This window comes from Athene noctua, chromosome 7 (assembly GCF_965140245.1).
Source record: "Athene noctua chromosome 7, bAthNoc1.hap1.1, whole genome shotgun sequence".
Taxonomy (NCBI): domain Eukaryota; kingdom Metazoa; phylum Chordata; class Aves; order Strigiformes; family Strigidae; genus Athene; species Athene noctua.
Window position 1 is genome coordinate 29783599 of NC_134043.1, and position 13949 is coordinate 29797547.

Sequence of the window (13949 nt, forward strand, 5' to 3'; positions counted from 1 at the left end):
GATTAGTCACAACTGTGCAGTAAAGTTCATAGGTAAACGGTGAAGACTGCACGATGTCATATCAAGCTCTTCTTTTGGCAGAAGTTATTTCATGTTAAACACATAATTGACAGCAAAAATTGCTGCATGGTCTGTTCTAAAATTATAATTTTAAAATTATAAATTTAAAAATTAAAAATTTAAAATTGTATTCATCATCAGTTGCACTATTGGTAAGCTCCTTTCGAGTATGATGAGAAGCTCGTGGCAGACAGCGTGGCTTTAGGTGATGGTGAGCGCACTGGCTGCATGTGTGGGCTCAGCCCTTGCTCAGGCTGCCATACCTCTTGCCAGTGGTTGCTGCTACTCAGCTTGTGTCTTGTGTCCTTGGAGGGATAGCTCTATTAAACTTGGTTTGAAATACAAGGTGACTCAAAGAATTCTTCTGGAAACTTAATGTGAAAAAAACATACTGCTGTAGTAAAACAGTAGTTGCAGAAATTATATAGCAGAAATAGATGGGCCTCTGGAAGAAAAGACTTTGAATTGCAGTATGAGATGTGGGAAAATTACTGTGGAAGGCTGCTGCTGTTCGCTGTGGTGGGGCAGGATTGCAGGTGTGTTCCACAGGTGGTATCATCTCATCACCTGGCATCACCTCATGCCAGGCAGCAGAAAGAAGGATAAGTGTGCCAGTGCTTTGGGGTTGGTGTTTTGGGTTTGTTTTGGTTTGGTGGTTTGTTTGTTTTTTTTTTTTCCCCAGGGAGGAGAGCGTGAATAAAAGTTTAACAAGAAAGTATAAACTAGGCAAATAAAAAGTGTTTTCTGAAGCTGAAGAAAATGAATACAAGAATTGTGATCTAATGATCAAGAAATGTTCAAGAATTGTATGCTAATTTATGAAGATAAGGGTAGTGATCACTCTTGAATCACATGTATGTGTATATACTTATATATTTACTAGAGAATGGATTCCTGGTCATGAGGCTCTAAGAAAGGCATAGATCTAATAAACAGAACTCTTTGAATGTTTCTGACTTCTTATTCTGTGATGCTTTGTTGTTGTTATCCACCAAAGATGTAAATAATTAATCTGGAGGTCACAGTAGGTTTTCTGGTATGCTTCTGTGCGTAGTAAGTCAGTACAGGAAAGCTCTCATGAGGCAGTGCCAGTGTGTGATCTAAGCTGCAAGGACAATTATAATAGGTAGTACTTGCTCCCTTGTCCGTTTCCATACCACTGGTACCCAGCCAGCTGGTGGGAGTCAGAGCAGTGACGTGTCCTGTGTTTTTTACCGTACCGTGCTGCCATGGTCTTTAGACTCTGCAACGGTGAACATGGCTTAAGGCCAGTCTGTTTGGCTTGTACCATAGAGCTGTGTTTGGTACGGAGACAAATGCTCATGTGCATTCAGGTACTTACTTTTAATTCATGTAGAAGAGCAAGTCAGGAGTTGTCAGCTCAGTTTTTTTGAGTAACAGATTGTTAATTCTCATGGGGCTACCAGCTAAAACAGAGAAAAATTTTCTTAAAAGCTTGGCATGAGATACATTAAAGCCTTTTTCCCCAAGAAATATTTAACAGTGGTGTTTCAAGACACATAAAAGCTGTAACATTAGGGCTAATTGTAGAGAACGTTTTATGTAGGAGTACCTTCTGTGTGTTCTGCTGGCAAGACTTTAAATGTCTCTTCGAGGACTGACACTTGGAGACCACAATTTAAGATGATATTAGTGCCTGAAGTGAAAAGAGAATGATCTCCTCCCACTCCTTAATCTGCAGGATAAGATTCTTCCTTGCCAGTTCACACAGCAGATGAGCCTGTACTTATAGTTCGCGGCAAGTGCATTGTGCTTGTCTCCTAAGCTTCGTTTTCACAGCACAAAACTTGCCTTTGCTATTTGGTAAACTTGTTCTTTACCAGCATACTCATTTGCATGTGCTTTTCCTCCTTTGGATTCATATTTCTTTGGAATTAACTATGTTACTAGTACTTTCTGCTGTGGATTTCTTTTTTTTCATGTCAGTTCCTTGAGCATGTAGTAAATTTAGTAAATGTACTAAAGCCAAGTTAATGGGGGCAAAAGACTTGCAAACACTCTTGATTTGCTCACCCATCCTGTTGACTGTGACTTAGACCCCTCCTTTCCTTCCTAGGAGTTGGTGCCCACAAGTGTGATCTGAGTCAGAGGGTCCCATGACACAGCTGACATTTGGTGTTGTTTGAAGCCATTTAAAATCGCAGACAGTGCAGGAAAAACTAGAGGAAAAAGTAGAATTCTTGTAGCTTAAATGGGAGGGGAGAGAGTGACGATGAAACTTGGTGCTTACGTACACAGGGAAGAAATTAAGGAGATTTGTGATGGTTAATCTGTATCTTTCTTATAAAACCAGTATGAAGATGCACAGGAAAATTTGAAGAGGGACAACGTTGAAAGTGTTTTTACTAGACTGGATTTCTGCCTTCAGCTGCCATCTAACCATGCTTCACTGCCTTGTTCAGCCCCGTTCTGAAGTTATTTCTATGAAAAACTTTATTTTTGTGGGGAACCCCATGTGATGAGGAAATCAGGAAGCAGTCTGCCAGTAATACTGTGGACAAAACACTTTTTTTTTGGTCATACCATAATACAAGAAAGTTATTTAAAGCATTTGACTGCTTAGATGTCTATTGACTCTTAAGATCTTGGGGGCGGGCATATTTGCAATAGAGATCATTGTTTAAAAGTGTTTATTTCCTCCTGTAACATATTGTTTGAGGAGGACAGTACACTGATGAGAGATCAGTCACTTTGGAGCAGAACTGTTGGAGCAGAACTGTTGTAATGCCTGGTAGCTAATGGATGACCCAAAAATTCCAGATTTTGTAAAACACCAGAACAGTTATGATGATGCACTTGGCTTCATCCCTGTGCCACTCTCCACCACCCTCCACGGTGTCTGGCCCTGAACAAGGGCCTTGTTGTTATCCATTGGCAATATGGGTCCTGGACACAAGACTTCTTGTGTGTCTTGCTTTGTACTCAACAGGAATACCTTCTATGCCAAGTCTGAAGCATTGGGGTTTGAAAAATAAGACTGACATAGTATTGCTTCGAAGCATGGGTGAAACAATGGCACTGAAAAGTTAAAGGTTAAACAGCTACATGGTAATTGCCACATCTAAACCGGTGGTGTTTGGCTTTGGTGTCTGGATGAAAGGCACTGTGCGTGTGCAACGGAGAAGCAAAAGATTGGAGTCAGCATGTAATCTTGAGAACTGTGGGAGACTTTAGTCAATTTTCCTCTTCAGGGTTTTTTTAGTAAAGGGTAAGCAAGGTGGTTAGTTGTGTGGGAATGCCAGTTTTAAATGTGCATCGTAATTTTCCCCCCTGTGCTCACAGGAATAAATACCTCAGAGGTATTAAACTGCGGTCTGAAGTTGTCCTTCACGATCACAAAGAGGAACCTGATCAGGAGGGCAGGGACTGAAAGAAGTACACTCTGCTTCCCAGCACGGGCATCTGGATTGACCTGAGGTGGCACAGAAGAGCAGTGTATGACAGGGATCCCCTGCATATTCCAAAATACAGGATACTGACCAGCTAAGGGTTGGAGTCAGAGCTACCTACTGATCCCCCTGGATTGTACTCGTAGGGCAGAGGGCTTGTGTTGGTATTTATTCAGCATCAATGCTTATCTGGGAAGATAAACAGTAAGGCAGCTGAGGGCTTTCAGACCAGGGCTGTGTTACACTTCCTACAGATACAAAGGTAGGTGTTCAGCAGAGAAGTGGGCAGAATGAAGCTGCAAATTCTTCTGGATTTGTGTTGCCAGTTAGATGTTTTTGAACAGGAAGGGTTTCTTGCTTCAGAAGTGCTAGGACATATGCAAGAAAAAAAACACGTTTTCTGTTCTCGTGTGGATTTATAAAGCTGATCAGTCAAGGGCAGTTCTTCACTTAAACAAAATTCACATGTATTAGAGTGGCTGTAATGCTTTTGCGTATTACTTAAATGGTTCAAGACCATGGAACAGCTTTGCATTTGGAGTCAGCAGTGCATTTATTAGGGCCTGCAAATGGTGTGAGGCTCTGTGGAAACATTAACAATTGAAACAGCAACCTGCATATCCTTCAATGCTGGCAGTATACGTGCAATAAATTTTCAGAGTTTTAACAAGCTGATACTGTGCTGTACGTGAGTGAAAGATGTATAGCATTGATGCTTTTATAACTATGCTTCATCAGTTAAGGACAAAATTTGTTCTTAAGAACAGATTTTCTCTAGTTAATGCCATTTGCTTTTTATTATGATGGTAGATGCACATCTGTCACCCCAGGTGAATATTTGGGCATCCATTACTTTGAAGGAGGGAGGCTGGAAAAGCGAGAGGTCCTAGCTCACACCTGGGTTAGGCTCTGCTCTGGTGCAAAGTCTAGGGAGCAGATGTTGCATGTGCCTCTGAGAGCCTAGTGGTTATGAGAACAGGAATGCTGTGTTCGAGCTGTTCTTATGGAGGAGGCCTAGAATGTAAACACTGCTTTCATTCTACTTAATTCTACAGGGCTTTGATGTGCACTTTTTTGTATTAATGTTTTGCTATATATTCTGTATAAATGATTTTTTTTCCCCCTTTAGAATGATTAATGAAACATTGCATTGCTATTTATTCATTCATGCTAGCTTTTGTTTCCTTGTTTCTTTCCTTTCCCTTTTCCCCTAGATCTATCAAGTTCAGAAGGTAGGGCTTGCTCTCTTTCATTCTTGTTTGCATGTGTTCCCACATTACGAGTCTTGCTACTATTTCAGAAAAACCTCTAAGGAATGGAGGATGCACAGCAGGCTTTGTATTTCCACGCAATTCCGCTCTTCCCTCCCATAGTCTTGTGAGGTGGATAATAAAGGGTAGGGGTGGAAGATGACCTGTGTAAAATGGGTCTTGTCAGGCACTTAATATAATTTTTTCTACAGACTGTTTGGTAAAGAATAAGCACTAAGCAGAAGAGTAGTGCCATCAAGGCACTACCAGCCATCATAAGAGGGTGTGGTGGCTCCATGTGTCACCAGGAACCATACAGACATTTGTGTGTTAGAAGGCCAAGAGTATTGCTGAAAATATTTCAGGCTGGGCAAGAACTTAACATGTGCCAGCAGAAAGCATGACTTTCAGATTACTTCGCAGAAAGTCACTGAAGTAAACCAGAGACACTGCATTTGAATTTATAATCTTTTGGTAAATGTATGGCCTTTCTTCCAGTGTGACCTAAGCATTATAAATGCTTTTATATTGTTTAATCCTCTCTTACCTCGTTTTAAAGTCATGATCTCTTCCCTCCTCCCAATTTCCCTTTCATAGTTCCAAATGATGTCAAAGATGATGATGATGATAATAATAGCTCTGAGGTCACTTGCTATGTAACAACAGAGTTTTGGGTTTTGTGTTACAACGTTTGGCTGTTCTGTACTTCTAGCATGTGAATTATGTGGCACCTAGAAAGAGAAATGTCTCCAAAGAGATTTTGCAGGGAGGGAGAGAGCATCTGTTTTTTCAAGCCTGCCATTTTATATCCTAGCAAATATATATCTTTTCCCTGAGATGTTTTTATTGCTTGGTAAATGATAAATGTCTCCTAAAACCACAGCTTGTTTGTTTTTGTTCTGGCACTCCAGCTGACTTAACTGCATGTTTCACTCGCTTGACCTAGCAGTGCATGTACTTCTTGGAAATGCTGTTCTCCTCTTCAAGCACATAATGTGTATGAACATAGCTACTCAAATCATGTGCTCTGGTATTTAATCCTGACCCCATCAATTTGGCAACAAATATATCTTACTCTTGTTTTTATTTGTGGAGTTGAGTACATACTGAGGGACTCAAATTAACATCTGCCCATGGATCAACAGGCTCGTTATCAATCTCCTTTATAGGAACTAATTTAATCCTCTGGTACAAATGCAGCCCCATGAGAGACAAGGCGGTTGTTTACTGTTGGTGTCCTGACATGGATGAGAAGATAAGTGGGTTAGCCTCACAACATCTCGTAGTGAGTTTGCAAGTCTAGCAGTTTCACTGTCACGTAGTGAGCAAATCTGATCTAGAATTCTCTCTCAATGGTATTAATGTCCTTAATTATTTAATTCTAATATCACTTTTCAGGGTAGAAGGGAACTTGAGTCTGTCAAAGGCTTTTAACTAAAACCCAAATGAATGGATAAGCACAATTTCTTCCTTTAACCCATGTGGCCATTCAAACCAGGCCCCTTGGGGCAGAACAGAAGAGTTGGCATAGAGAAAGAAATGGGAAGTGGCTGAGAGGGCAAAATACTTGAGACTTCAAATGCTGCCAGTTCAGTCCAGTATGAGACATGCTGTCTAATAGATTATAAATTAAAAATAGTTTCAAGGCAATTGCATTCATTAATATCTCCAAAAGAAAAATGTTAAGCACGTAGCTATGTAATTTGAGATGGTGGAGGAAAATACTGTAAGTGGAACTTGTGACTTTGCAAGTCTTGTAAGGGGTATTTCCTTGCTTCCCTTTTGCAAAGCTGAATTCAGAAGCCTATGTCAGAAAGTAAGGAGAACAGAGGTCAGGAAAAGGAAGCAGCAGACCTCACAAAAGTTATTAGCATCTTTATGGATCCTTCCTATGTGTGAGAAAGGATTCTCCATTTTCGTAGTGGTTTTTTTTAAAAAAAAAAAAAAAAATTGGTTTCTGGTGTTAGAAAATGTTATTTATCTTTTTGGGAGCGGGGGGAACCTTTAATAAGGCTTTATCTGACCTGATTAACTGCAAAGCATATAATGAGTGGGTTCTGATCATGTACACAATCCTGGCCAGCTGGAGTTTATACAACTTTCAGGGGTCATCTTCAGGATGTGATGTACGTAAAACTTCATTTTACAACAGGCTGTTGTATGTGTTATGCTTCTGCCTGGAAGCAACTAGTCTGAGCACTTGTGAGTAAGTATTTAATGCTTGAAGAAACAATGGTGAATGTCATGCACTCTAATTTCATGTAGTTTAAGGGAGAAATTTCACTTGTGTGCAATTTGGCTAGGCATTGTATAGGGCTGTTAGATGTATTTGAGCACATGCTGAGATGCTTTGCAGGGGAAGCAGAGGGGAATGCTTCCCTGTTCTCATAGGGATGTGGTTAAAGAGCTTGTTGAACTGTTGTCTCTTTTCCTTGTTTCAGAGAGGTGTTTGCATACTATTTAAATCTGTACTGCAGTGAATTTCTTTCCTGTTTTCAAATTACTGGCCTAGAAACTTATTTTCTAATATTTTTCCTAATAAATGGGATTGCTGTGAGTTCCTGCCTTTTCCCAATTTGGCCCAAAACTGACAGCATTTAAAGGTCATTTTACACTGTGGGCTCTCTAAGATGTGTAACTGAGAACCCCGCTGCCTATGCTACTTCGTAACAGGCTTTCTTCTCTCCAGAGCTGTTAAGATGAAAATAATGATGACCTTAATGTGAAAATAATTCTGTTATTTAATGAGGAAGAACTCTAAAGTGGGAATAAACTGATACAGTATCAGAGAACAGACAGCTGTTTTATTCTAGTTTATTAATAAATAATGAGATTTTTAAGGGTGAGAGTGAAATTACATTAATACCATTGAAAGAGTGCTAACAGATTTCTGATTTATTTTTTTTTTTTTTTTAAAACATTAACTAAGGTTTTGACTGTTGATACTCCCGCCTCCTCAAGCCTCTGGGAAAGCTGACAAGTACAGGCTTGTTTTTTCCACAAATACGTGAATCTCAAAGCACATAATCTACATATTTCTAAAGTACATAATATGCTTCCTTAAGCAGGATTTCCATTTGCCATTTACTGTACTTTAGGCCGGTGATTTTTCTTTGCACGGGAATGTTATGGTCACCATTATAAATGCAAACGTCCTAAGACTAGATTTGAAGCACGTGTTTAGGGAGGAAGAAAAGTCCTGCTAAACTTGTGGAAATTTGACCAATCTGCTGTCTGGTGGAAACTTCATTGGGAAGTTCCTAGTGTTGTGCAAAGAAATGATGAACTGAGGAACAGTTCAGAAGAGACATTCTGCTAAGAAGATGCATGGCATTTGGTACTGAAATGCAGAGAGCTTTCCAGTGTTGCCTGCATTGGTAAAGCATGTCCTCTGCTATCCTTCGTGGTGCTACCACCACTGTTGAGATGGTTGAAGCATAGGCAAAAAGCCTTGTGCTCTGAAAAGGCACGTTGGGGAGTTCTCAATACAACGAGTAAGAATGCACAGAGATTAGTTGTGTTGTATTCAACTTGTCTTCCCGGTTTGACAAATCTATACGGTAAACATGATTTGACAGCATTTTTCATCCTGAAAGTGTTCTGCATTTGGATCCCTTGTAATGAGTCTTGACTTAAATGGGTCAGGAATTCAAGACTCATTACACTCCTTGTTCCTGTCCCCACGGCACTGTTTTTTTTTTTTTTACGGTGCTGAGAAAGAAGAAGCAGTTGATTACCCCCGCTGTACCCCAAACACCCCTTTCCCCTTTCCTGGGTACATGCTGCGGAGGGCTCTGGTGGCACTCGGCACGGCTTTTCCCTGGCATGTTTGTATGTGTGTGTGTAGCTGTGTGACTCAGCCAAAACCTGGCAATGCATGTCTAAATGTTCTGTGTTTGACTTTCTCATCTAAATTCTGTTTTTTCCCTTTTCTGTCTGTAGAAATATTATGGTCTGGATACTAAATGGGGAGACATCGAGCAGTGGATGGTAGGCCTTGATCAATGTAGCTAAACAACTTTTACGTGTTGAAGTTTTGTATAGTTTCAAAAGAGTTTGAAATCCCACAAAGTAGGTATTTTCATGTATTGGAAATGTGAATTCCACTCTTATCACAAGGATTCTTGTAGTCTGCATCAATGTGGCTTATGATCAGCTTAAAACTGGCAAGGGTTTGGTTAGAGCCATGTCTTTTTACAGACCTCTGTCTCCACTCTTATCACCTGAAGATTAGCTTAGCATATAGACCTGTTAAAGCCACTTGTGATACAAGGAATATATGTACTCATTTTACTTCTCATGGATTTTGTTACGATTTCAGTCTTCTCAACTCTGCCTTCAGGTAAATTTTGGTCAAGTTTTATCCATGCTTCTTCAGTTACCTTTGTACTTAGTGGTCCAGGGGTACTGTTCAGATGCATTATTATTGCTACTATGGCAATGCTCACTTTTTCTGATAATACAACGTCCTGGATTTTACTATTTACCAAGACAGTGAAGTTGATATCAGATATAGACTTGGCCATTAGCAACATCTGGCTGAAATGAAGATGAAGGAAGTGTCTAAAGGGTTGGAAGACATTGACTTCAGATGTCTTTCAAACTTAAGTTTGTGAAATCACTGATGATGCTGAATGAAAACTTGTTCGTGGCTGAGTAGCACGCACTAAGAAAAGTTATTAGCAAAAGTAGCACTAGCAAAACTGAACAGTTGACTTCCAGTGTGGAAGACAACTTCTCAAACTCCCTGGCTTCATTGTCTCTTGATAATTAATCAGCATAAACACAAGTTTGCTCTATGCCTTCTTGAAAGCCTGTTGCCACATGGACAAACCATCCACCAAGACGCTCCAATCTCACAAATAAGCCATTAAGTCTCTTCAAATCCTTGTTTGGTGAGCTTAGCTCCACCTTACTAGCAATTCCCTTGCTTAGAAATCAGTTCACATGTGAGAACCATTAACTACAATGCTGGAACATTTTTGTTCCTATCACTGTTTCTAAATTCCATGTAAAATCAGTTTGTTGAAACGTAATACATCCTACAGCATTTCTAGCATTAACACAGCCTTTGGCCTGCAAAAGGCAGTGGTGCTGTGTGTTGCAGAGGCTGTAAGCAGAGCACAGATGCTTTTGGTCTGGAAGAAGGGGCTAGGCTGTGTGTCCCTGGGATGCCCACTAGAGAGAAACCATTGCTCTACCACATTATTTCGAATAGAAGATTTTTGGGATTTATTTTGAAGGGCTGCAAATTGGAAAGCTTAATTACGAAAGCACTATAAGTATACTGATTCCCAGGAGCAGAGAGATGTGCTTGAAACTTTTTTTGAGATAGAAGTAAAGTGTCTCTGCATACAGTTTTCTGTAAAAATATTAAAAGTGTGTAGCAGAATAAAAGAAGGGAAGAAAATTGGGGTCACAAATGAGGGGAAGGGGGTTTTTCTGACTTGACAAGGTGTCATCTCCCATTGTTTGGTTTAACTTTACTGACTCCTAAACGTTACTGAAGTTCGCTTTGTCTTTCTGAAAGTGCTCCATTGGTATATCTGTCCTTTCAACACTTCACGCTTTTGTTTTTTCTTTGCTGCTTGGTAGGAAGACAGTGAACGTTATTCCCGTAGAGCCCGAAGAAATGCCTCGGTTAGTATTTACTTTTGCTTTTTCTTTTTAGCTAGACATTTCAGATTAAGAAAACAGACATGTATAGGGCAGTTCCTTTTTAAAAGAAGAGATGAAATAAGCTTGCCCCACCCCAGACGAGTGCAAACCCCAAAGCCACTTCCTGACTTCTCTGCCCTCTCCCCGATCACGTCAGGGAGCTTTTGCAAATGTGCTAGAATGAGGGGGGGCAGGGAGTGGAAGATGGGGAAATAACCTGCTTTGGAGTGCTTAATATTCATTTATTCAGACCATGGGCCAAGAGCATAGAGCAGGGAACACTTGACCAAGCTTGTCATTCATCCTGTAGTAAAATGCTTGACAGTGTTTGTTGGGCAGGGTATGATTTAATTTACTTTCCACTTACAGTTTTAATGTGATTCTTTTTTAAAGACATTTATTTTGTATGTCTTCTCTTTCCTTCTGTTCATCAAAGCCATCAGCATTTACCTCACTGCCTGTTACTTGTGTTCTTTTCATTGTTTTCTTGTCTTTATACTTTCTTTTGATAGGCTTCGGATGAAGATGAGCGCATGTCAGTGGGTAGCCGTGGAAGCCTGAGGGTTGGTAAATTGTACCATTTAAGTGTGCATGTTTGTCCCCCGATGTTGCTGTGCCCCTGTAACACCAGACTGGTTATAGTACTCTGATAATATCATCCTTCCAATGTCTTTACATGTTCCATGTTCAAGGCATATGGGTTTTTTTTCCCAAGTACCTGAAGGTCAATAATTTTTCAAGCAGGGAAATTGTCAGATCAGTATGCACTATGCAGGAACACCAGCAGACCATGTGACTCTCTAAAACCTTTCTGGTAAATGCTGTTCACTGTTACTGTTTCAGGAAGTACCTAGCCAAAACATTGGTATATGCAGCTATTTCTTGTATGCACCTTGTAAGCTACCGTTTCATTACTGATGCTGAGAATTTGCGAAGAGGAAGTGCCAGCTTACTCCATGATCAGTTAGTTTATCAGCTCAGGAAACCGAAAACAAATTGGCAGTGGAAAGCACTTTAGAATTGCAGGCGAATGCTCTCCTCAAAACTGCTTTAGAGATATTTTAAGTTAAACTGCAGATTTGAGTTTTGTGGAGGGAGGGATTAGTAGAGCATAGAGAGCTGTAGTGCACCAGCACTCATCTGTAAGAAAAGCTGAATCAGTTTTTCCTCAAAATATCTATATGGTATTTTTCCAGATAATATGCATGTGTACAAATCTCAACTCCATTTCAGTGTAGACATAATCAGCTCTTATAATTGTGAAGAGAGTTTAAACAAATTAGTACTTGTGAATGGCTAATGCTACTGTCTCGATATGTGAAGCGATCAGAGCTCACTGTTTCTGAGACCTATGGAGAAGCATTCAGTTAACCACAAAACTGAAACAATTCATAACAGCACTATGGAGGAAGCTGTCAGCACTCCTGAATGTGAATCAGCTACGACTAGTTTTTGTTATGGAGTCCCTGTCCCTAAAACTGTTGTGTTTGAGAATTTGTTCTTCTACTGATGTTCCTAGTATATCAGTAGCACCAGTTATGTGGGTTAAACTGGATGATCGGTTCTATTTTTATGGAACAAGCAAGACTTACATCATTCATAGCAAGATCTTTATTTGTAATCCTTGGTTTCTGCCTTCTATGGAGATTTCATGCTGTAAAATAATTTTTTTTTTCCTCCTTAAAAAAATTGCTAATACTTACCTAGGCTAAAAAAACTGCCTTTTTTTTTTTTCCTCTGACAAAGCATCCCCAAAAGAACAGGATTGAGTGGAACACCTCATACACCTCTTTAAAAGAATCTTGGAAGATGAAAAAAAATTACTATTGCAGAGCCTGCACAGTGATCCTAATGGAGTTCACTGTAAGATAGCACAAGATGTACCTAAAAATTTTAAGTGTTGCCTTGTTCCCTTTTTAGTGTAATCCTTATTGCTACTTATGAAATGCTGTTAAAATCTTTATTCTTCAAGACTGCAGATTTGAGTTTTTTTCAAAGCTAGAAGATTAAAGCTCCAAAGATTCGGTGAAGAAAAGCTTGTCTTTACAGCTGCACATGAAAACTGATGTTTATTTTACTTAAATTTGGACATGTTTATGAATGTGGTTTTTGGAGGGGAAAAAATCTCTAGATCAGTTGAAACTTCTATTCAGATCATGATCATGATACAAATGGGTTGCTTTAACCATGGCTGTAACTGTGTCCCTTGATGTGGCAAGGTGGAAGCACCCTGACACTGTATTTATAGAGGAACCCCTTTTGCTCATGGAAATCCACTACTGATTCCTTTTGATGTGTTTTTGTAATACAATCCTGTGTTTTATTGTTAGATATTTAAACAGCAGAAGCCTTACATTCTTCTTCATCATCATCCCTTGAGAAAAAGCTTTTCTGACCTTTTTTCCTGGAGCAGCCAGTCTATGTGCTGCTCGCATGCTCGTCTGGTGAGCAACAGTCTCCAGCTGCTTCACAGGATGGCCCATAAATGCCTAATACTTTTGCAAAGAATGTCCTTTTCTGACAGAAGGATCTGGTTGAAACTTTTCACTCTGGTATTTCTAGTGATGTTACACAGAACCCCCTGTCCTCATAAAGTAGTGTTCAGTGAATATTGTTATGCAAGCTGACACTTGGGCATGCACAGGAAAACAGTTTTGACAGAACTTCCTTCCCTGATCCAAGCGTCACTGCAGTTGTAGAAGAAAGTAAAAGTTTGCTAGTCTGAACTGAAATTTACCCTTCAACATCTTCTGATTGTTTTATTCACAGTGAATTGATATAACATACATTTTCCTAGGGTGGGTGTATAGTAGATGCTTTTAATAGTTTGACCACATCTCTCTCTGGCTATTTGTGAAGGTTTGGCTCTTGCTGTGTGTGTCTTTGAAACAACAAAGTAAAAAAAACCAAACAGCAACTAACCTAAGAAATTACCTCTGAGGACTAGAGTTCAGTTTGGCTTCTGAGTTTTTTTGCCATGAAGAAAGCACCAAAAACTTATTTCCTTGTGTCCACAAAGGGTATAAAACTAGTCAGAGAATTCTGAATGCTCTTTTTTTTTTTTTCTTTTTTTTGATATTTGAAGGCTCCTTCTGGAGTTTCGAGGTGCCATTGTAATTGGTCTACAAGACTTTAATTTTCTGAAAATTGATCTTGCGTCTTTGGCACTTGGACTCATTGCAGTATGAGGGGTGACGGTGTTGGAGATTGCTTTTTGAAGCTATGCTTCTTTTCTGTGCAGGAAGTTAATATCAGGAATGTATTTCTAAAATTTTACCACCCTATTAATCTGTGGGTTTTACTCTGGATTTTCTCCTGGAATAATTGCTAAGTGGATGTCTGAACTATAGGCACCAGAGATCTGCTGAGCTACCTTTTGGGGAGCTGGCCTGGATGCTTCTGGCAGAGCTGCTATGAATATGGATTACAAAGCCACCTGAGGTGTTGATTAGACCAGGCTAGCAAATTGATTTAAGATCCACAGCTGTAACTATACTGTAAACAGTGGCCTAGTAATGCTAGCTTGAGTATATCTCTGCCTCCTGCAGGCAGACCTTCAGCTGCGATCTTT

General features: G+C 39.8%; 1 protein-coding gene across 9 annotated transcripts in view; it reads left to right on the plus strand.

Annotated features, from left to right (window-relative positions):
• Positions 1-13949, plus strand: part of LRRFIP1 (LRR binding FLII interacting protein 1) — a 114239-nt gene that overhangs the window by 52100 nt on the left and 48190 nt on the right. For 6 of the 9 annotated variants that reach the window (XR_012633914.1, XR_012633917.1, XR_012633916.1 and 3 more), the window contains exons 3-6: positions 4685-4702; positions 8663-8710; positions 10316-10360; positions 10891-10941. The exons of the other annotated variants lie outside the window; for them this stretch is intronic. Coding sequence is in view for 1 of the 6 variants with exons in the window: in XM_074910287.1 (XP_074766388.1) it covers positions 4685-4702; positions 8663-8710; positions 10316-10360; positions 10891-10941 (162 nt within the window). In the remaining 5 variants the exon portion in view is untranslated. The remainder of the gene's footprint in view (positions 1-4684; positions 4703-8662; positions 8711-10315; positions 10361-10890; positions 10942-13949) is intronic. 9 annotated transcript variants of the gene reach the window in all.